Source organism: Malaclemys terrapin, chromosome 15, assembly GCF_027887155.1.
Source record: "Malaclemys terrapin pileata isolate rMalTer1 chromosome 15, rMalTer1.hap1, whole genome shotgun sequence".
Classification (NCBI taxonomy): Eukaryota; Metazoa; Chordata; order Testudines; family Emydidae; genus Malaclemys; species Malaclemys terrapin.
The window spans coordinates 11,585,706-11,609,022 of NC_071519.1; the positions used below are offsets into that span (position 1 = coordinate 11,585,706).

General features: G+C 51.5%; 1 protein-coding gene and 2 non-coding genes across 4 annotated transcripts in view; 1 reads left to right on the forward strand and 2 right to left on the reverse strand.

The window, feature by feature from the left end:
• The window catches only part of LOC128823059 (zinc finger protein 271-like), a 40,964-nt gene extending 32,631 nt beyond the window's left edge, over positions 1-8,333 (reverse strand). Inside the window, exons 1-3 of one of the 2 annotated variants that reach the window (XM_054005123.1) lie at positions 8,070-8,333; positions 4,985-5,111; positions 1,291-2,457 (exon numbers count right to left, since the gene is read on the reverse strand). In XM_054005123.1, the coding sequence (XP_053861098.1) occupies positions 1,291-2,457; positions 4,985-5,018 (1,201 nt within the window). In that variant the 5' untranslated portion in view covers positions 5,019-5,111; positions 8,070-8,333. Of the gene's footprint in view, positions 1-153; positions 2,458-4,984; positions 5,112-8,069 lie in introns of those variants that run through there. The other variant, XM_054005122.1, reaches the window with a different exon arrangement.
• Positions 8,334-9,421: 1,088 nt separating this feature from the next.
• TRNAS-GCU (transfer RNA serine (anticodon GCU)) lies at positions 9,422-9,503 on the reverse strand. The gene has a single exon. It is a non-coding gene; the product is annotated as a tRNA-Ser (tRNA).
• Positions 9,504-14,739: 5,236 nt separating this feature from the next.
• Positions 14,740-14,821, forward strand: TRNAS-GCU (transfer RNA serine (anticodon GCU)). The gene has a single exon. It is a non-coding gene; the product is annotated as a tRNA-Ser (tRNA).
• Positions 14,822-23,317: the final 8,496 nt, after the last annotated feature.

A 23,317-nucleotide genomic window follows, 5' to 3' on the forward strand; every position in this document is an offset into this window, starting at 1 on the left:
AAATGTGCTACGTAATCTCTTCACTGCAAGAATAGCTGTTTTGACACATCAGGACAGCTAACTCGAGCTAGCTAACGCCACGGAAAAGTGGAGTGGAGATGAGGCCCAGGTGGATTTTAACTCAGTGTAGCTCGTCAAGATTACCCCTCTGTCTCCCACCTCGGATTGATGGGAACAGGGACACACACTCCCATGACTCATAAGTAGGGGCCTTTGTTTTCGGGTTTTATTTTATTTAATTTCGCCGGGAATTTATCAGTGTTTATTACTACAGCGACAACAAAAAAGGTGAAAATCGGTGGAAAAAACTATGAATAATTTTTCTGGGTAAATACTGGGGTTTATTTTGGTGGACAGAAGGATGGGGGGGAAGTATTCAGTAGATTAATGCTTTGATGAATGGAATTCAGGGTGGTCTGCTGCACAACTAAAACAGAGCTCAAACCATAATGCCACCTCTGAGTTTAAGATAATAATATATCTCTAGTCCCCACATAAAACTTGTCATTTGAATAATCAGGTTACTGTTGGAGACTCAGAACTAGTAGCCTATAAATACTGACATGTAATAATTGGGTCACACCATTTGGAGCACATACACTCGCCTTCATCCTTGTCTCGTGCTTTTGTTTTTTTAAAGCATTTGAATACATACTTGTGTCCTGAAACATATTCGGAGGCAGATTTTCATTTTCTTCCAATGTTAGTGTGTCAGATCTTTAAAGCGTTATCTGCTAACAGCTTGACCATGTGAAGGTAATGGGCATGAGATTCATCAGTACCGTCAGATGCGCATGCACATCAGAGCCTGTGAGCGCCTGTTTGTTTAGTGTGTCTGTCTGTCTTTCCTAGACGAATACAAAGCTTTCCTTCAACAGGCAGCTTTGCGTGTACACACAGACTTATATTATCAGCATACGTCTAGCTCATACCATGTCTTGTATTTTCCTGATAAAACAAGTTATTTTTATTAATGAATGCTACAAAAGTAGGGTGAAAATTGGGGGGAAGGGAGAGAGAGTAATACTTTTTGTAGAAAAACACAAATTTTTTGGTTAAAATTTGGTTTCAACTGAAAACGAAGGGGCTTACTCTTAGGAAAACGGGGCTGAAAGAAAGGCCCATGGAATTAAACCCCAAAAGTTGAACTGCAAAAGGCAAAAGCAGGTAAATCACCTGGGATAGCTGTAGGCCCACAGTGAATCAAATGGTAAAATTATGAAAAAAATATATTTTGTCGGCCCTAGACAAGGTTTTCATGGAGTTTATCTCCCTTGCAGATTCTCTGATGGCTAGTTAGGGTTGAGCTCTGATGGAAGCCTTTCCCACACTCGGAGCATCTATAGGGTCTCTCTTCTGTATGGATCCTCTGATGTCTAATAAGGGCGGAGCTGTCAGCAAAGGTTTTCCCGCACTCACAGCATTTATAGGGTCTCTCACCCGTGTGGATCCTCTGATGCGTAATAAGGACTGAACTGTCAGCAAAGCTTTTCCCGCACTCGCAGCATTTATAAGGTCTCTCACCCGTGTGGATTTTCTGATGTCGAATGCGGTGTGAGCTCTGCCTGAAGGTTTTCCCACACTCGCTGCATTTATAGGGTCGCTCTCCGGTGTGGGTTCTCTGATGCGTAGTGAGGTCTGAGCGGTAACTGAAGCTTTTCCCACACTCTGAGCATTCATAGGGTCTATCTCCCACATGAATTCTCTGATGATTAATAAGGGCTGATCTGTCAGTGAAGTTTTTCCCACACTCACAGCATTCGTAAGGTCTCTCTCCGGTGTGGGTTTTCTGATGTCTAATGAGATCTGAGCGGTAGCTGAAGCTTTTCCCGCACTCACTGCATTCATAAGGTCTTTCCCCTGTGTGGATTCGCTGATGTTCAGTAAGGGCCAAGCGGTAACTGAAGGTTTTCCGACACTCACTGCATTCATAGGGCCGCTCACCTGTGTGGATTCTCTGATGTCGAATAAGGTCTGAGTGGTTACTGAAGGTTTTCCCACACTCACAGCATTCGTAGGGTCGTTCTCCCGTATGCATTCTCTGATGTATGATAAGGGCTGAGCTCCGAGGGAAGGTTTTCCCGCACTCGCTGCATTCATACGGTCTCTCCCCTGTGTGGATTCTCTCATGGTTAATAAGGCCTGAACGCTTACTGAAGTTTTTCCCACACTCAGTACATGTGTTTTTTCTCTCTTCCGTGAGGTTTCTCGGCTGGGCTGGAGTTTCATTGAGGTCTTTGTGCATTTCCCAACAACGGATGGATTTACCCCCTTTCTTCCCTGGCTTGTTTGCCTTCTGCCTCTCTGGTCTAAGCTGTTTCTCACAGGCATTTCCCTGCTCATGACTCACGGGCACCTTTCCTTTGGATTTTTGCAATGATACCCCCTGTGTTTCCACTGGCTCAGCATCTTCTTCCTGAGGTTTCTGCTTCTCGGTCTCACTCTCCATCCCAACACCTAGCAGGGAAAGAGACAGAAACCTCAGAAACAGAAAAGGGGAGAACAAACCCAAGAAACATCTAGAGACATGGGAAGGAAATCAGGAACTGAAATCCCCAAACACTTCCCCATAGGGGAGAGAGGAGGGATCAGTTCTGCCCCCATAACCCATCAAAATACTTGGTGGGAAGAGAGATCAGGAGGGAACCATTGCCCAGTGTCAGTCAGGGTGAGTAGGAGCAACATCTGCCCTGAGGATCCATCACCTACTGGGAACAATCCTGAATGTTGAGAGCTCCCAAGGTCGTTGTAGGGAATCCCAACCGTTTCCTTCAGACACCAACAGTTTTTGACTTGGATGAATGATTTCTCATCCAGGTAGTCAACATTAATGATCGCTCTTTCTTCTGGATTCCAGCAGAGGGCAACACAAATGATTAGGGGGCTGGAGCACATGACTTATGAGGAGAGACTGAGGGAACTGGGATTGTTTAGTCTGCAGAAGAGAAGAGTGAGGGGGGATTTGATAGCTGCTTTCAACTACCTGAAGGGGGGTTCCAAAGAGGATGGAGCTCGGCTGTTCTCAGTGGTACCAGATGACAGAACAAGGAGTAATGGTCTCAAGTTGCAGTGGGGGAGATCTAGGTTGGATATTAGGAAACACTATTTCACTAGGAAGGTGGTGAAGCACTGGAATGGGTTCCCTAGGGAGGTGGTGGAATCTCCTTCCTTAGGGGGTTTTAAGGTCAGGCTTGACAAAGCCCTAGCTGGGATGATTTAGTTGGGGTTGGTCTTGCTTTGAGCAGGGGGTTGGACTAGATACCTCCTGAGGTCCCTTCCAACCCTAATCTTCTATGATTTGGAGATGTGGGACCCATGGCTCTTCCCCTCATTTTAGCTGGGGTTATCACATCAGTTTTAGAAACTGGAAATCCTGCTCAAGGGAAAGAAAACAGGTGAATTCATAATTCGTCCTGCAATTTTTAGTGTGTGTGTGTCTGTCTGTCTAGGGGACAACTTTATGATTCAGGAAACAACTAGAGGGTCAACCATTTTGGATCTGTTTTTGACCCACAGGATGAATTAGCTGCAAGTGTGAAGGTGGTTGGGAACTTGAGAGGAAGGGGTCATGATCTGACAGAATTCAAGATCCTATGGAAAGGAGGACACGAGACCAGTGCAGAACAAGGACACTGGACTTCAGAAAGTCAGATTTCCACCCAGTCAGAGAGACAGCAGGCAAGGCCCCAGGGAGAGACCAGGGGAAAAGGAGTTGAAGGAGGTGGATAGTTCTTAAAAGATGTAATATTAGAGGCTCAACATCAAGCTATTCCGAGGCAGAGGAAAGATAAGAAGAGCCACGGGAGGCCAATGTGGCTGCACAAGGAGATTTTTAGCTCTCTAAAACCCAAAAGGGGATACGTACCGGCCAGGGAAGGAGGGACATGTCACCAAGGAAGTCTACACGGGACTAGCATAAGCGTGTAGGGACGGAAACCAAGAAAGCCAAGCCAAAGAATGTGTTACAGCTGGCAAGCAATGTTAGAGACAATGACTTCTTCAAATATATCAGACAAAAAGCTCGATCGGGGACGGTGGGGGTCCGCTGCTCAACGGAGAAGGTGGGCTGGTAATGGGAGATGAGAGGAAAGCAGAGGAGCTCAGGGCCTACTTTGCTTCAGTCTTCTCACAAAAAAAGACCATGTGACCGGACGACTAGCAAAGTTACCACAGAAAATAAAGGGGAAGGGATGCAGATCGGGATAGGCAAAGAACACGTCAGAGATTCTCCGACCCATTTGAAAGAATTCATACTGGGGGGTGCTGATGCTATTCACCCCGGGATGCTGACGGAATTAGCTGAAGAAATCTCAGAGCCACTGGCAATAATATTTGCAAACTCCTGGATGACAGGAGAGGTCCCGGAAGACTGGAGAAGGGCTAACGTGGTGCCCATCTTTAAAAAGGGAGGAAAGGAGGAGCCAGGGAACTACAGACCGGTCAGCCTGACTTTGACACCTGGGAAGCTGCTAGAGCAACGTGCAAAACATTCAATTTGCGAATACCTGGAGGATGAAGGGGGTGATCACTAGCAGCCATCACGGATTTACTAAGAACAAATCCTGCCAAACCAGCTTGATTGGAGGGGGGTTCCAAAGAGGATGGATCTAGACTGTTCTCAGTGGTGGCAGATGACAGAACAAGGAGCAATGGTCTCAAGTTGCAGTGGGGGAGGTCCAGGTTGGATATTAGGAAACACTATTTCACTAGGAGGGTGGTGAAACACTGGAATGGGTTACCTAGGGAGGTGGTGGAGTCTCCTTCCTTGGAGGTTTTTAAGGCCCGGCTTGACAAAGCCCTGGCAGGGATGATTTAGTTGGGGATTGGTCCTGCTTTGAGCAGGGGGTTGGACTAGATACCTCCTGAGATCCCTTCCAACTCTGATATTCTATGATTCTATGATTCTAAGGTTGCAATGAGGGGTGCTGTGAACCTTAACCCTGCATTTCCCCCTTCCAAGAACCGAGGGGACAGGAATCCTTACCCAGCGAGGTCACATTCTCATAGTTCTCCTGCATGACAGCTCTGTAGAGGGCTCTCTGAGCGGGGTCCAGCAGAGCCCACTCTGACTCAGTGAAATACACAGCCACCTCCCCGAAGGTCACTGGCTCCTGAAAGACAAGAACCCCCCCACTCAGGACCTGCTGCCCCACTATTCATGGGGGAGAGGAGCCAATCACATGGGGAATTATAAACCACTCAGCCTACTGTCTCCTTTCCCCTGTTCTCTGTCCCTCCCCTTCTGGCTGGGACAGCCCCATTCCTGGATCATTCGCTCGCTCATGGCTGGATCGGCTCCTGGGAGACGCGAGGGATGAGGAGGGGCTGTCTGTGCAGAGTGACTTTCATGCCTGTCTGCAACACCGTCCCTGAGGTCTGTCTCAATTGCCTGGAGTGTCTGGCTCAGGAGTTGGCGTCCGCTGAACCAAGGGCGGCTTTACAGAGCTAGTTCCAGCTGGAGAAATTCCCCACCTCAGCTGGGCTCAGAGGAAGCTTTAATTAAGGTCAAAGTTAGGAGAGCAGGAGCTGCTCAACCCAGGCTCCCAGATCACAATGGAGGCAGCAGCTTCTGACCCAGAAGCTCAACCCCAATATCCTGGTGACAGCAGCTAATGAACCCACTTCCCCACAGGGACAGCTGCTGATCTCATTTGCCCCCATGTTAATCTGGAGTCACCCCTTGTTCCTCCTTTCAGTGACCCTGAATTAACCCGTCTTTCAGTGAGACCAGAAACACGGCTCAGGAGGGATGAGGTCACAGTCCTTTTAAACAGATCACATGGGGGGTGACCCCCTTCCCGCCTCCCTCACTCCCCACATCCACAAGAAGGACTCTGGGGAACACTTTTCCATCCACACCCGCAAGTTGCTGCAGTTTGGAAGGGGGGTGAGAAGCACTATTGGGGGGGGGAGCGCAGAGCAGTATTTGATTAAAGGATAAAACTTTCCCACCACCCTGTCGGCCGTTGACACAGGCCGGGGGAGAACCTGGGTGATGTTTCTTTAACAGGACATGAAGGAACCCAAATTTTAAGGAATTATTAGCTTTGTCATGGGCTAATAATGACCATCAAGGACCAGCCCAGAAGTGGCTGCATCTCACTGCTGGGGAAAGCCACCTCTCCTGGAGCCCATTCGCCACGGGGGTTGGGATACTTCTGTTCACAGTCACAAAGTCACAGAATTTAAGGCCAGAAGGCACCACCAGCAAAAAAAAATCCAGAATATATTGGGGAGGGAGGAAAATCCTTTCTTGACCCTTCACATGGCCAGCTGAGACCCTCAAGCATGAGCTCTCTGGGACATGAAACATCAATGGGAAGGAAGCCCCAGGACTGTCCCCAGCCATCACAATCCACCCGGTCATACAAGACAACTCATCATTTCTCCAAACTCTCCTACAACTAACTGAGTTGTTTGCCCCAAGGAGAGCGAACGCCTCATCTTGTGCCATCCGGGGAAAAGAAAAGGGTCCAGCCGACTGTCCCCCGTTAGCAGCGGGGAGACCCCGTTCTCTCAAACGAGGCCTCTGGCTCTGCATTGTTTTAAATATGGGGTAAGTCACTTTCACATGCAAAAAATTTAATGGCTATAAAGGATGAGACAAATGATTCTCAACTCAGAGGGGAAAGTTGATCACTGGGGAAACCCTGCAACTTCCAATCTGGAGACTGATTTGGGGAAACAGGTTCCCTCCAAACGGGATTGCAACACGTGGAGGACACCTCCGTGGAGAGGATTTTCACTCGATATTTGGTAACTATAGAAAATGGCAAAATCGGAGCTTTGAGACCAGTGTTCACTAATTAAAGAGAGAAGGGGGAAATGTTAGGATTTTCCCATCCATTTTCACAAGTGAGAGAGGAAAGTGGGAAAGCGTGAGGGATTTTATATCAACCATTGATACTAGGCAGAGGTAAAATTTGAGTGAAATCCTTATGAATATTTTATATTTAGAAAAAAGGGGCAGCACATGGAAGGGTTTTAGATCAATAGTCAAGAAACTGGGACAAACAAAATCTGAGGCTATTTGATGTTAGCATTTTATAATTAGAGAGAAAGGGAAGAATCTCTCGGCCTATTCAATTAGTCATAGATAACTAGAGAGAATATGGGGCAAATTTTATGTGGTAGGTTTATATACAGTCAATCTTTAAGAATTGGAAAGAAAATGGGTCCAAAACCAAATATTTGAAAATAGAAGAGGAAACCCACCAAGATCAGAGGGAGATTCAACAGGAGGTGGGAAAAGTCAGACAGTCTGTACGTGAACGGTCGATAAGCTCACAGACAGTGATGGTTCTCCTCCTCCTCCAGCACCATTCCCGTGGGCAGCAGGAAGCGCTTTGGAAGCTGCTTTAGGAGAGCAAGGGTGGAGTGGATCGGGAAGGCTGCCGGGGAAGGGGAAGCAGCAGCAAACGGGCAGGGGGCTGGCACGTGGGTCTTGCACTGGGCAGATGGGAAGCAGTGGCTGGGCCTGGTTACGCCGCTGACTTACTCCTGCCTTCCACTGCTCTGCCCCTTCCAGGCCCTGTTGCTGGCAGTGACTGGCCGTCCCCACCCCAGAGCCAGCCGCATCTCGGGCTCTCCCAGGCTGCGCCCCCTACAGCCGCCGACCCATCTAGGGGATGAGTCCTGGCGCACAACTTTAAAAAAAAACAAAGGACAGTTGGCTGCAGATAAAATGGGTGGGGGAAATATCCCAAAACTGAGGAGATTTGTAAACTGGCCTTTGAGAATTAGAAAACGGGGCAAAATCCAAGGACAACAGAGACCTGGACAATCACTGGAGAGAAAAGAGCATGCGTATGTCAGGGGGAATCTGTGGATTTGATCCCCATATTTGATCGTTAGAGAAAAGGGGGAAGAATTCAGGGGAAATTATTCAGTCTCTGAGAATGAAGTGACAAAACCAGAGAGAGACTCCCCTGCCCCCGATCTCCTGCCTGCCCAGAGCCAGGTCCACCCCCGCCCCCCGTTCACACGGTCTGTCCCTTCCAACCCCCCCGACAGGCAAAGGGGGTTTCCCTGCCCGCCCCCAGCACTTTCCCACGGTCTCTGCCCCTTACCTGCGGCCCGGGGCTGGTGCGGGCACAGCCCGGGGGCGGGTCCCAGCTGGGGAAATCCCCCTCCGGCTGGGCAGGGAGGGGTTAATGCCGTCCCCCCCCAGACAGGCAAAGGGAAGTTTCCCTGTCCACCCCCAGCACTTTCCCACGATCTCTGCCAGTTAACTGCGGCCGGGGGCCGATCCCGGCTGGAGAAAGCCCCCCCCGGCCGGGCAGGGAGGGGTTAATGCCCCCCCCAGCACAGACCCCGGGGAGCAGCAGCGTCCGGTCCGGGCTCTGGGCTTTGTTCTCCGGCTTCTTCCTCCAGCCCCTTCCTGTGTCTGCACAAAGCGAGCCGGGCGGCAGCGCTGGCTGGCCAGGGGTTTTCCCAGCCCGGCCCTGGCCCCCTCCGGGCTGGGAAGGGGCAGGGGACCGAGTCCCCCCCGCCCCAGAGAGGGGAAGGGCAGAGGGGGGATTGAGAGGAGCAGCAGGAGGAATTGGGGGGGGGGCAAAGCGTGTCCCAGTTCCCTTCCTGCTGCATCGCTCCTGGGCTGGTTTGGATTTAGGGTGACCAGCTGTCCTGATTTTATAGGGACAGTCCCAATTTCTGGCTCTTTTTCTTATATAGGCTCCTATTACCCCCCACTAGGGTGACCAGATGAACCATTTTTAAAGGGCCAGTCCCGATATTTGGGGCTTTTTTTATATGGGCTCCTATTACCCCCCCCCCCCCCCCCCCATCCCCTGTCCTGATTTCTCTCATTTGCTGGCTGGTCACCCTGGTTTGATTTAGATCAGTTACAAGCACAATGAAAAGTCCTTGTGGCATAGGGTGACCAGACAGCAAGTGTGAAAAATCGGGGCAGGGGGTGGGGGGTAATAGCCTATATAAGAGAAAGACCCAAATATAGGGACTGTCCCTATAAAATCGGGACATCTGGTCATCCTATTGTGGCACCTTAGAGACTAACAAATTTATTTGGGCCTAAGCTTTCGTGGGCTACAACCCACTTCACCAAATACATGGAGTGGAACATACAGGAGGAGCAGATATAAATGCGCCTATAACACGATATAACGTTTCTGCCCCTTTCCCAGGTGCGGCCTGCCGAGCCCACAAGCTGTGAGAGACCAAAGCCAGGGTCTCTTCCCCGGGAGAGGTTTCTGTGTAGCAAGGCTGGGCTGGCATAGGACGCAGGGCTGGCCCAGGCCTGTCAGTGGGTATTAAACCAGCCCGGACCTGGACCTGCCAAGGCTGGCTCATGTCTGGAGTGCGCGAAGCAGAGATCACTGGTGAGGTTTATTGTTTTGGGAAGGGGGGGCAGGGCCTGTCACTGAACTGAAGAGGGTCATATGGGAAGGAGACTAAAAGCACCCGATGAGGGTGGGATTCGAACCCACGCGTGCAGAGCACAATGGATTAGCAGTCCATCGCCTTAACCACTCGGCCACCTCATCTGAGCTGTTGGTTTGGTTTTAACACTTCCCAAAGTCAGTGCTGCTGGGAAACTTTTCTCCAAATCACCGACTGGCCAGGACGGGAAAGTTTGACTATTAAAAAAAAGTTCTCGGTGCTCTTGTAGAAGTCGACGTGCAATGAACAAACCCCCCAGAATACCCCTGGGCTGCACAGACACGGGTTCGCTGTTCAAAGTCTGTATTTCAGAAATGGCCATGGTTCCCAATGTCCAACATCCACATTTCTAACGGGAAGATGGACATGGAACAAGTAAACTTACCGCATTATAGGCGAAACCGTGTTATATCGAACTTGCTTTGATTGGCTGGAGTGCGCAGCCCCGCCCCCCTGGAGCGCTGCTTTACTGCGTTATATCCGAATTCGTGTTATATCAGGTCGCGTTAAATCGGGGTAGAGGCGTACATGAAAAGATGGGAGTTGCCTTACCAATTGTTAGGTCAGTCTAACGAGACAATTCACTTAACAGCAGGAAACCAAGGCAGGAAAAATAACTTTTGAAGTGGTAAGAGAGTGGCCCATTTCAGACAGTTGACAAGAAAGTGCGTCCAAGTAGGGGGAAGTTAGTATTGGGGAAATTAGGTTTCAGTTTTGTAATGACCCAACCACTCCCAGTCTTGTTTAATTGTTGCGACCTTTTTCATTGTCATCTCTACATGGCTGTTTGTTTGATGTCCAGAGTTTCCTTGTTATTTCTGTCACCAGCATTTGGTCTGTCTAATGCCCTGTGGAAAATCGGCTCTCTTTCTGTTCAGGAGGAGACATCAGAACAGGGTAGGGTGACCAGATCTCAAGTGTGAAAAATCAGGACAGGGGGTGGGGTTGTAATAGGAGCCTATATAAGCAAAAGACCCAAAAATCAGGACTGTCCCTATAAAACCGGGACATCTGGTCACCCTAGAACAGTGACTGGGGAAGGGGAGGTCAGTGCGAGGGCAGCTTGTAGCCTTTCGTGACATTTAAATCTTTCACTAAATCTTTGCCCGCTGCCTGAAGGAGAAGGAAGAGTTCAGCGTTTTAGAAACCGGCACATGCGTGTTGGATGGAGAAAGGGGAGCGGTGTGGAAATCAACCTCTCTTCTCTGCCTGGTCCCGCAGCTCCATTTAGAAAAGTCTGAAACAGGGAGCCTTTTCTCAGGCCCAGGCTACACGGCATGGTTGGGTCGCCCTAGGTGCCTCTCGGCGCGGATTAAACAAGACCTCCTCCCCGAGCGGCCTGCAGCCACGGTCGGTGTAATGAAGTTGATACAGAGCAGACGCGGCCTGGCTTCTGCCGACTGTTACTGGCACTCAGGAGCTGTTACCCTGACCCTACAAGCGCTCCTAGGAGTCGAGTGCGCACAGGCAACACCCACAGACGCCGGTTGTCGGGGTAGAACCTGGGATTTCTGTGGCATACAACCATCAGTTACACACATACACAATGGGAAATGACTACCTAGGAAGGAGAACTGTGAAAAGGGATCTGGGGGTCATAGTGGATCACAAGCTAAATATGAGTCAACAGTGTGACACTGTTGCAAAAAAAGCGAACATCATTCTGGAATGTCTTAGCAGGAGTATTGTAAGCAAGACACAAGAAGTAATTCTTCCGCTCTACTCTGCGCTGTTTAGGCCTCAGCTGGAGTATTGTGTCCAGTTCTGGGCGCCACATTTCAGGAAAGATGTGGACAAATTGGAGAAAGGCCTGAGAAGAGCAACAAAAATGATTAAAGGTCTAGAAAACATGACCTATGAGGGAAGATTGAAAACATTGCATTTGTTTAGTCGGGAGAAGAGAAGACTGAGAGGGGACATGATCACAGTTTTCAAGGACGTAAAAGGTTGTTACAAGGAGGAGGGAAAAAATTGTTCTTCTTAACCTCTGAGACATCGAAGAGTCCGGTGGCACCTTAAAGACAAACAGATTTATTTGGGCATAAGCTTTCGTGGGTAAAAACCGACTTCTTCAGATGCACGAAAGCTTATGCCCAAATAAATCTGTTCATCTTTAAGGTGCCACCGGACTCCTTGTTGTTTTTGTGGCTACAGACTAACACAGCTACCCCCTGATACTTAACATCTGCAGCAGGGACAAGAAGCAATGGACTTAAATTGCAGCAAGGGCAGTTTAGGTTGGACATGAGGAAAAAATTCCCTACTGTCAGAGAAGAGCAGTTGGGACTGAACTGGGGAAACAAGCCATTAGTCAAGTGTAGACGAATGATTTACAGGGTTTTCTTTATAATATCAACTACTTCATCCATCAGGTTGCAAGAGTAACTGAAATTCTTCTCTCCTATGTTTTCCTACCATAGAAAGAAACAGCGTTTTAATGAGAAGGGAGTCAAGTTTAATGGCTTCAAGTATCAGGGGGTAGCCGTGTTAGTCTGTATCTACAAAAACAACAAGGAGTCTGGTGGCACCTTAAAGACTAACAGATTTATTTGGGCATAAGCTTTCGTGAGTAAAAACCTCACTTCTTCGGATGCATAGAGTGCTTTAGAAACCCAGCAGCCCTGACTCCCCTGCTCTAACTACAGAACAGCCTACCTGTTACCTCCCCAGCTCAGAAAAGAAGGTTCGCTTCTGATTGCTTAGACCTGGGGCTGAAATACTCAAATATTAAGCTCCTAAGTGCATATTGAGGTTTCTAGTGTACGTGGTCTGATTTTTTTCTTTTCCCTCAAAAGTGCCACACACAAGTAGCTGTTAGTAAAACCAGTGAGTTCCCATGTCTCCTGCACCTCTGAAAATACAGTTGTTGATTAGTTGAAATATAGAATTAGGAATCATCTAACTTTAGACACTCAGGACTGTGACATCAAGGAGTCTGGTGGCACCTTAAAGACTAACAGATTTATTTGGGCATAAGCTTTCGTGGGTAAAAACCTCACTTCTTCAGATGCAGAGAGTGAAAGTTACAGATGCAGGCATTATATACTGACACATGGAGAGCAGGGAGTTATTTCACAAGTGGAGAACCAGTGTTGACAGGGTCAATTCAATCAGGGTGGATGTAGTCCACTCCCAATAATAGATGAGGAGGTGTCAATTCCAGGAGAGGAAAAGCTGCTTCTGTAGTGAGCCAGCCACTCCCAGTCCCCATTCAAGCCCAGATTAATGGTGTTGAATTTGCAAATGAATTTTAGCGCTCTATGCATCCGAAGAAGTGAGGTTTTTACTCACGAAAGCTTATGCCCAAATAAATCTGTTAGTCTTTAAGGTGCCACCAGACTCCTTGTTGTTCTTAAGACGAGGCATCCGACCCTGCCAAAAAAACCCTCTCCCTTCTTCAGTTCAGTGACAGCCTGAATCAGCAGCCTCAACCCCCCTGGGCGGGAGCAGCAAGGAACACAAACATTTGCTGTAAAAGGAGCCATCTCCTTCCTTCTCAGTCCAGATCTTTCTGTGACTGAATCATAGAATCACAGGATATCAGGGTCGGAAGGGACCTCAGGAGGTATCTAGTCCAACCCCCTGCTCAAAGCAGGACCAATCCCCAACTAAATCATCCCAGCCACGGCTTTGTCAAGCCTGACCTTAAAAACCTCAAAGGAAGGCGATTCCACCACCTCCCTAGGGAACCCATTCCAGTGCTTCACCACCCTCCTAGTGAAATAGTGTTTCCTTTAAAAAAAAAGGGGGGGGGGGATAGAGAATAAGACAGAGAATATCTTATTGCCCTTATATACATCCATGGGATGCCCACATCTTGAATACTGAGTACAGATGTGGTCTCCTCATCTCAAAAAAGATATACTGGCATTAGAAAAGGTTCAGAAAAGGGCAACTAAAATGATTAGGGGTTTGGAACGGGTCCCATATGAGGAGAGATTAAAGAGGCTAGGACTTTTCAGCTTGGAAAAGAGGACACTAAGGGGAGATATGATAGAGGTATATAAAATCATGAGTGATGTGGAGAAAGTGAATAAGGAAAAGTTATTTACTTGTTCCCATAATATAAGAACTAGGGGCCACCAAATGAAATGAATGGGCAGCAGGTTTAAAACAAATAAAAGGAAGTTCTTCTTCACACAGCACGCAGTCAACCTGTGGAACTCCTTGCCTGAGGAGGTTGTGAGGGCTAGGACTATAACAGTGTTTAAAAGAGAACTCAATAAATTCATGGAAGTTAAGTCCATTCATGGCTATTAGCCAGGATGGGTAAGGAATGGTGTCCCTAGCCTCTGTTTGTCAGAGGGTGGAGATGGATGGCAGGAGAGAGATCACTTGATCATTACCTGTTAGGTTCACTTCCTCTGGGGCACCTGGCATTGGCCACGGTCAGCAGACAGGATACTGGGCTGGATGGACCTTTGGTCTGACCCAGTACGGCCGTTCTTATGTTCTTATGTCTATCCTGGGAAGCAGTGACTGAAAAAAAACTAATGATATAAAATTTAGCTATTACTTTATCTTGTAAAAAAAGTGCAGTAATCATTCCTCAAAACAGCCACCCTGCGGTGACCTCAGAACAGAGACAAATTTTCCCAGTAAAGGCAAATTTCCCAAACAAGCCTCCAGCAGTTCTGAATTCCCACTACACCTCTGTCGGCGCGCTGGGCACCGGCCGTTTACATATTCCATGTCCAGCTCCCCGTTAGAAATGTGGATGTTGGACATTGGGAACCGTGGCCATTTCTGAAACACAGACTTTGAACAGCGAACCCGTGTCTGCACAGCCCAGGGGTATTCTGGGGGGTTTGTTCATTGCACATCGACTTCTACAATAGCACCAAGAACTTTTTTTAATAGTCAAAAGAAAAACAGGAGTACTTGTGGCACCTTAGAGACTAACAAATTTATTAGAGCATAAGCTTTCGTGGACTACAGCCCACTTCTTCGGATGCATATAGAATGGAACATATATTGAGGAGATATATATACACACATACAGAGAGCATAAACAGGAGGCCTCTCAGAGTTGGTAAGACAACTCCCACCTGTTTATGCTCTCTGTATGTGTGTATATATATCTCCTCAATATATGTTCCATTCTATATGCATCCGAAGAAGTGGGCTGTAGTCCACGAAAGCTTATGCTCTAATAAATTTGTTAGTCTCTAAGGTGCCACAAGTACTCCTGTTCTTCTTTTTGCGGATACAGACTAACATGGCTGTTACTCTGAAACCTTTTAATAGTCAAACTTTCCAGTCCTGGCCAGCCGGTGATCTGGCGAAAAGTTTCCCAGCAGCACTGACTTTGGGAAGTGTTAAAACCACATCAGCAGCTCAGATGAGGTGGCCGAGTGGTTAAGGTGATGGACTGCTAATCCATTGTGCTCTGCACGCGTGGGTTCGAATCCCACCCTCATCGGGTGCTTTTAGTCTCCTTCCCATGATACGACCCTCTTCAGTTCAGTGATAGGCCCTGCCCCCCGCCCCCCAAAAAACCTTCACAAAACAACAAACCTCACCAGTGATCCCTGCTCCTTTGCTTCGCACACTCCAGACATGAGCCAGCCTTGGCAGGTCCAGGTCCAGGCTGGTTTAATACCCACTGACGGGACGGGCCAGCCCTGCCTCCTATGCCAGCCCAGCCTTGCTACACGGAAACCTCTCCCCGGGCAGAAAGATCCGGGCTTTGGTCTCTCGCAGCTGGTGGGCTCGGCAGGCCACACCTGGGAAAGGGGCAGAAATGTGCCCAGTGGGAATTAATGTGACATTTTCCTCCTTTCACCATTGATGGTCTAAGGGGACTGTTGGCCCCTTACCAGAACTCAGCGCTGGGGGGTCTGGTTGCTAGTTCCCAGTAGCAAAAGAAAGGGGAAGGATCAATGGGAAATCAGGACCCGGAGACTGACAGTCCCCAGGGCCAATGGGGAGAGGCCAACGCTCCCGGTCAGTCTGATTGACAGGGCGGGCAGGCCAACGAGGGAGTCAGGAGGCCGGGGGGGAGGGGTCCCGTCCTGCATGTGAGCTGGGGCTGCCTGCGCCAGGAGGGAGCAGAGCTGCGGCAGGGGCCAGAGGAGCAGCCCAGGGGGCTGGAGGCGGAGCAGCAGCATCTGGATGAATGGACTGTAAGGTGGATAGAAAGCTGGCTAGATCGTCGGGCTCAACGGGTAGTGATCAATGGCTCCATGTCTAGTTGGCAGCTGGTAACAAGCGGAGTGCCCCAAGGGTTGGTCCTGGGGCTGGTTTTGTTCAATATCTTTATTAATGATCTGGAGGATGGTGTGGACTGCACTCTCAGCAAGTTTGCAGATGACACTAAACTGGGAGGAGTGGTAGATATGCTGGAGGGTAGGGATAGGATACAGAGGGACCGAGACAAATTAGAGGATTGGGCCAAAAGAAACCGGATGAGGTTCAACAAGGACAAGTGCAGAGTCCTGCACTTAGGACGGAAGAATCCCATTCACTGCTACAGACTAGGGACCGAGTGGCTAGGCAGCAGTTCTGCAGAAAAGGACCTAGGGGTTACAGTGGACGAGAAGCTGGATATGAGTCAACAGTGTGCCCTTGTTGCCAAGAAGGCTAACGACATTTTGAGCTGTATAAGTAGGGGCATTGCCAGCAGATCGAGGGACGTAATCATTCCCCTCTATTCGACATTGGTGAGGTCTCATCTGGAGTACGGTGTCCAGTTTTGGGCCCCACACTACAAGAAGGATGTGGGAAAACTGGAAAGAGTCCAGAGGAGGGCAACAAAAATGATTAGGGGGCTGGAGCACATGACTTATGAGGAGAGACTGAGGGAACTGGGATTGTTTAATCTGCAGAAGAGAAGAGTGAGGGGGGATTTGATAGCTGCTTTCAACTACCTGCGGGGGGTTCCAAAGGGGATGGAGCTCGGCTGTTCTCAGTGGTGGCAGATGACAGAACAAGAAGCAATGGTCTCAAGTTGCAGTGGGGGAGGTTTAGTTTGGATATTAGGAAACACTATTTCACTAGGAGGGTGGTGAAGCACTGGAATGGGTTCCCTAGGGAGGTGGTGGAATCTCCTTCCCTAGAGGTTTTTAAGGTCAGGCTTGACAAAGCCCTGGCTGGGATGATTTAGTTGGGGATTGGTCCTGCTTTGAGCAGGGGAATGGACTAGATACCTCCTGAGGTCCTGTCCAACCCTGATCTTCTATGATTCTATCGGCCCTGAAGCTGAGTGGAGCTGGGGCTGGAGCCGTCCGGAGCTGGGTGTGGGGAGCAGCTGGGGCGAGCGAGGGGGACCCCGGGCAGAGGGCCCGGCGCAGGGAGACACCCCCAGCCAAGGGTCCTTGCAGGCCAGACATGGAGGGGGCTCATAGCCCCAACATGGGGCCTGACGCTGGGAAGAAGGGACCTACTCCCCAGAGCATGAAGCCACGTCCGACCCGCAGCATCCCTGCAGCACAGCCAGGTCCTGGGCAGGATGGGTGAGGAACAGACTGTGAATCGCCCTTTACCCTCTAGAGACACTGGTTGTGACGTCCCCAGGCCACGGAGCGGGGTGACGGGTTTTCCTTTCACCTTTCCCATGTTGCCTTATTTTTTAAATTGATCGCTGGTTAATAAATTATATTTGCTTTGAGCTCTGTGCAGTGACCAGTGGGTCAGGGAAGCGTCCAGAGTAGAGAGAGCACCCCGGAGTGGGGACCCCCTCTCCCCTGTCCTATGACACGATTGGGGGGTTGAGCCCCCCAGAAAACCTGGTTCCAGCCTTGTTGGGGTTACGTGGACTCTGCCACACAGGAGGGAGGGAGGAAGGGGAGCCCTTGAGGGCAGGCCGGGCTCTGGATAAAGGGAGTGGGAGCCGGGACTCAGATCCTTTCGCCAGCCCGCTGCACCGGGGTCGTGGATAAGCCAGTTCAAAAGCAAACACTCCCTTTACCGCATGAGCCGCAGACTTGGGTCAGTTCTCGAGGTGAGTCAGCTCGTCCCTGAGCCCCCGGGGCCACTGGCGATTTCCTTTGGACAGACCCAGGCACGGCAAACGCTCCGGCTCGTTCTCCTCTGCCAAGGGAACAACAGGCAAAGCGCTGCCAGGGCTCGGCCAGGCTGGTCCCCTGAGGTGCCGGGCACCCCCCAGAGCCAGCTGCAGCCAGTGACAGGGCTGGGCCCGCTGATGATCCAGCCCGGGGCAGGGCCGTGCTGGGGGCTGAATCGGGCAAGGAAGAATTGCCCCGTGTGTGTGTATGTGGGGGGATGTTTCTCTCCTCTGCCCCCCTCTACGATACGCCTGGGAAAGGGACTGTCTGGATTGCCAAGGTGGGGAATGAACAACAATCTACAGCAGGGGTCGGCAACCTATGGCACGTGTGCCGAAGGCGGCATGCGAGCTGATTTTCAGTGGCACTCACACTGCCCGGGTCCTGGCCACCGGTCCAGGGGGCTCTGCATTTTAATTTAATTTTAAATGAAGCTTCTTAAATATTTTAAAAACTTTCTTTACTTTACCTACAACAATAGTTTAGTTCTATATTATAGACTTATAGAAAGAGACCTTCTAAAAACGTTAACATGTATGACTGGCACGCGAAACCTTCAATTAGAGTGAATAAATGAAGACTCGGCCCAGCGCTTCTGAAAGGTTGCCGATCCCTGATCTAGTTAATTCATTTCCCCATGACGCGGTAGTGAGGTTAACAGAGGAATTCTTCCATCCACCTAGCGCTGTCTACACCAGGGCTTGGGTCAGTTTAACTACGTTGCTCAGGGCTGTGAGTTTTTCACACCCCGAGAGACGAAGCGTTGCTAGTGTAAGTTCCCAGCGGAGACAAGCCCTTACATCCCTCTGAGTATTTCAGTGTGTGCCTGGAACTGTGAGAGTAAAACATCGACTTACGAATACAGAGACTGAATTTCCCAAATTTAATCTCTCCGCACTTACCACACAGCCACAAAATTCAATTCATTATTGCAAGAGAGGAAAATAAAGGCCCTGTTGGAGCCCCTGATTCCCCCTGCTAGCAGCCCCTGAAAGCCCAGCCCTGCCCCCCCCAAGCCCTGCTGGTGCCCCTCACTCCCGACCTGCAGCCCCTGCCAGCCCGGCCCTGCCCCCCACCAGCTCTGCCGGTGCACCTCACTCCTGACCCGTAGCTCCTGCTAGCCCGGCCCTGCCCCCCACCAGCTCTGCCGGTGCCCCTCACTCCCGACCCGCAGCCCGCTGCTAGCCCAGCCCTGCCGGCGCCCCTCACTCCCGACCCACAACCCCCTTCCAGCCCAGCCCTGGCCCCCCAGCTCTGCCAGTGCCCCTCACTCCCAACCCGCAGCCCCTCCTAGCCTGGACCTACGCCCCCCAGCTCTGCCAGTGCCTCTCACTCCCGATCCGCAGCCCCCTGCAAGCCCAGCCCTGCCCACCCCCCAGCTCTGCCGGCGCCCCTCACTCCCGACCCGCAGCCCGCTGCTAGCCCTGCCCTGGCCCCCCAGCTCTGCCAGTGCCCCTCACTCCCAACCCGCAGCCCCTCCTAGCCTGGACCTACGCCCCCCAGCTCTGCCGGTGTCCCCCAATCCCGACCCGCAGCCCGCTGCTAGCCCAGCCCTGCCGGTGCCCCTCACTCCCGGCCTGCAGCCCCCTGCCAGCAGAGCCCTGCCCCCCCCAGCTCTGCCAGTGCCCCTCACTCCCGACCCACAACCCCCTTCCAGCCCAGCCCTGGCCCCCCAGCTCCGCCGGTGCCCCTCACTCCCAACCCGCAGCCCCCTGCCAGCAGAGCCCTGCCCCCCCCTGCTCTGCCAGTGCCCCTCACTCCTGACCCGCAGCCCCTGCTAGCCCAGCCCTGCCCCCCCACAGCCCTTTGTGGTGCCCCTCACTCCCGACCCGCAGCCCCTCCTAGCCTGGACCTATGCCCCCCAGCTCTGCCGGTGTCCCTCACTCTCGACCCGCAGCCCCCTGCAAGCCCAGCCCTGCCCCCACCCCAGCTGTGCCAGTGCCCCTCACTCCCGACCCGCAGCCCCCGACCCGCAGACCCCTTCCAACCCAGCCCTGCCCCCTCCAGATCCGCCGGTGCCCCTCACTCCCGACCTGCATCCCCCTGCTAGCCCAGCCCTGCCCCCACCAGCTCTGCCGGTGCCCCTCACTCCCAACCCGCAGCCCCTGCTAGCCAAGCCCTGCCCCCCCAGCTCTGCCGGTGCCCCTCACTCCCGACCTGCAGCCCCCTGCCACCCCAGCCCTGCCCTCCCAGCTCTGCCGGTGCCCCTCACTCCCAACCTCCATCCCCTGCTAGCCCCCCCTACCCCCCCCAGCTCTGCCTGTGCCCCTGACTCCCGACCCACAGCCACTGCTAGCCCAGCCCTGCCCCCCTGCACCTCTGCTGGTGCCCCTCACTCCCGACCCACAGCCCCTGCGAGCCCAGCCTTGGCCCCCCAACCAGCCCTGCCAGTGCCCCTCACTCCCGACCTACAGCCCCCTTCCAGTCCAGCCCGGGCCCCCCAGCTCTGCCGGTGCCCCTCACTCCCAACCCGCAGCCCCTCCTAACCCAGCCCTGTCCCCTCCACAGCTCCGCCGGTGTCCCTCGCTCGCAGCCCCTGCTAGCCCAGCCCTGTTCCGCCCCCCAGCTCTGCCGGTGCCCCTCACTCCCATCCCAGGGAGGGGGGCAGGCCTGGGCTAGCAGGGGCTGCGGGTCGGGAGTGAGGGGCACCGGCAGAGCTGGGGGAGGGGGCACGAGGCATCTGCCTCTGATGTGTGATACGCTAAAATTCACCCCCAAGAAAGAGACAGAAACTGGGAATCTCCCCCATTCTAATGTGATTTCTTCATACTCCATCTCCCCCTCCATTCACCTAGACAGAAAGTGTGAGGGGTGCACATGAGAATTGGGCTCCCGCACTGCAGAACGAAGGACAAAGAATGAAAGGATGGATTGAAAGAAAGAAAGAAAGAAAGAAAGAAAGAAAGAAAGAAAGAAAGAAAGAAAGAAAGAAAAGGGGGTGAATGAGAAAGAAACTTGGGGGTGAAATCATTGTAATGAGGGTAAAGAACGCACAAACCCAGCATCACAACCACTGACAGCGCTTGGTCCTCGTTTGTCACCAGCGCTCAGAGTACTCACATAGTCAACGCTGGGTTCTTTCTTTCCTCTGGGTCTGGCGCCATCCTGGGCCCATTTCGTTTTTCTCGTGTCGATTCAAACTGCCCGGAAATGCTCTTTCCTGGGGAGAGGCCCAGGAGCGGAGGCTGAGACAGTAAATGGAGGGTACCAGTGGGAAGAGATGGGCAGAGGTCCCAGTAATGCAAATGAGAGGAAATAAAGACGCTCTGAAGTGGGGAGAGCAGCAAAATCTGCCGTGACTTCATGTCAGGATTTGATAAATGGATAGAAAGTTAGCGGCAGCCCCTGCCGGCCACGCACACAGGCAAAGGCAGCCCTGGGGGTGATGCTTCTTTAACAGGAGAATGGGAGGCCTGGCGGAGCTGAAATAGTTAAGAATTCCCAGGTCCTGTCACTGGCCAATAACGCCCACCATGCACCCAGCCCAAAGGGTCTTACCACTGGGGGAAGCAACCCCTCCTGGAGACCATTCACCACGGGTTTTGGATGCTCTTTCAGTGACAGGGAAATACAGAAGCCTGGCGACTCCCAGCCAGTCTGGACACTGCCCTGGGAACAGGACCTGGCCATGCACAAAGCAGCTTTCTGAGGGGAATGAACCTTTCCTCCAGCCCTGTCTGGAGATGAGAAAAAGTTCCATCCAACTGTCCTGTTAGCAGCTGGGAGACATTGTTCATAGACTTTAAGGTCAGAAGGGACCATTATGATCATCTAGTCCGACCTCCTGCACAACGCAGGCCACAGAATCTCACCCACCCACTCCTGTAACAAACCCCTGACCTATGTCTGAGCTATTGAAGTCCTCAACTTGTGGTTTAAAGACTTCAGGGTGCAGAGAATCCTCCAGCAAGTGACCCGTGCCCCACGCTGCAGAGGAAGGTGAAAAACCCTCTGCCAATCTGCCCTGGAGGAAAATTCTTTCCCGACCCCAAATCGGGCGATCAGTTAAACCCTGAGCATGTGGGCAAGACTCACCAGCCAGCACCCAGGAAAGAATTCTCTGTAGTAACTCAGATCCCACCCCAACTAACATCCCATCACGGGACATTGGGCATATTTACCGCTGATAGTCAAACACCAATTAATTGCCAAAATTAGGCTATCCCATCATACCATCCCCTCCATAAACCTATCAAGCTCAGTCTTGAAGCCAGATATGTCTTTTGCCCCCACTGCTCCCCTTGGGAAGCTGTTCGATCAAGTAGCTCTGGCTTTGAGGTGTATTAAATATGGGGCAAGTCGGATAAAGGCAGAAACAAATGATTCTCTAACGAGGGAGAAAATCACCGCATCATTTAGCTCCCTGCAGCCTCCAGGATGGACAGTGACTCAGGACAACAGGTTCCCTCCAAAAACAAAGACGTTGCTGCAATTCAAACACACGGGGAACAAAAGCCTGAGAGGATTTGTAATGGACACTTGATCATTCCCTGGGAAAAGGCGGCCTCTGAGCGTTGAGCTGAAGGTTCAGTCGTCAAAGAGAAACAGCTGGAAATCTGAGAAAGGTGGATCCATTTCTATATGTTAGACAGGAAAGAGGGAAAAGGCTGGGGGTGTTTTATATCATTAGTTGATCTTTGAAAAAAAAAAAGAGGTAACATTTGAGTGAATTGCTTATCGCTATTTGATAAGCAGAGAAAAGAGGCGACGTTTGCAAAGATTTTACCTCCAAATTCAAGAATTTGAGGAAAGGCAAAATCTCAGGCGATTACGAGTTAATATTGTATAATTAGAGAGACGGGGGGGGGGGGAATCTGAATGAGTAATAAATAACTGGAGAGAAAATGGAGCATTCAGGTTATTTTGTATCAGCCTTTGATAATTAGGGAGAAAACTGGTCAAAACATGCTCGGCCATGATCTGTTGCTGGCAGAGAATCCCCACCCCAGAGGCAGCTGCCTCTCAGGCCTCTCCCGCCTAGGCTACGGAGATTTTCAATCAGGGAAGGCAGTGGTTTTGTAGCCCTGTTGGGCCCAGGATATGAGCTAGAAAGGAGGGGGGGGGAGGTAACATCTTGTATTGGGCCAACTTTTGCTGGCAAAAGAGACGGACTTTGGCGCTTACGGGGAGCGCTGTCTCTCTGCCCAACAGGAGCTGGTCCAAGAAAAGCCCTAACCTCCCCCACCTGGTCTTGGGGAGATTTTAAAGGGACATTTGAGAATGAGAGAGACATGGGGCAAAACCTGAGAAGACTAGCGAACACCTCCACGAACTGAGAGGGGGAGGGGGAACGGACAGAGATTTTCCTATCCATGTCTGAGAAGTAAAGAGAAAACTGGGAAGATACTAGAGATAATGTTATCAATGGTTTAAAGGAGGGTGGTGAAACCATCGCTACTTCTGTCACCTGCTCTCCTTCCCCTGCCATCTCTTGCCTGCCCAGAGCCAGGTCCATCTCCCCCCAGTTCTCCCTCCCTGGCCCCTCCACCCCCAGGGGAACACCACTGGGGCCCTGTCTCTGGCCCCATCTGAATCAGAAACCTCCAGTTTTGCCCCTGGCAGAGGCTGCCCTGAGCTGGGGGCAGGGAGCTGCTAACCCAGCTCCCGCCCTGCCCACGGGCGCATATTCCCTACCAGGGACCAGCTCCTTGGGCTGCAGGATTTCGGGCTCCCGACGCCCCTGGGGCAGAGAGTCCCTGTCCCCGGGCTCTCTCGGAGTTACCTGAAGGCTCCGGAGTTGCGGTCAGCAGATCCTGGGGGCTGGTCCCAGCTGGAGAAAACCTCCCCCTCCCCGGGAGCTGTGCCGTATCTGACCCTTTCTTCTCCCTGATTCCTGCTTCCTTCCTCCCAGCACCCACCGCTCCCAGCCGCCTCCAGCCCTTTCAGTGTCTGTCCAAACCACCCCCGGGCTG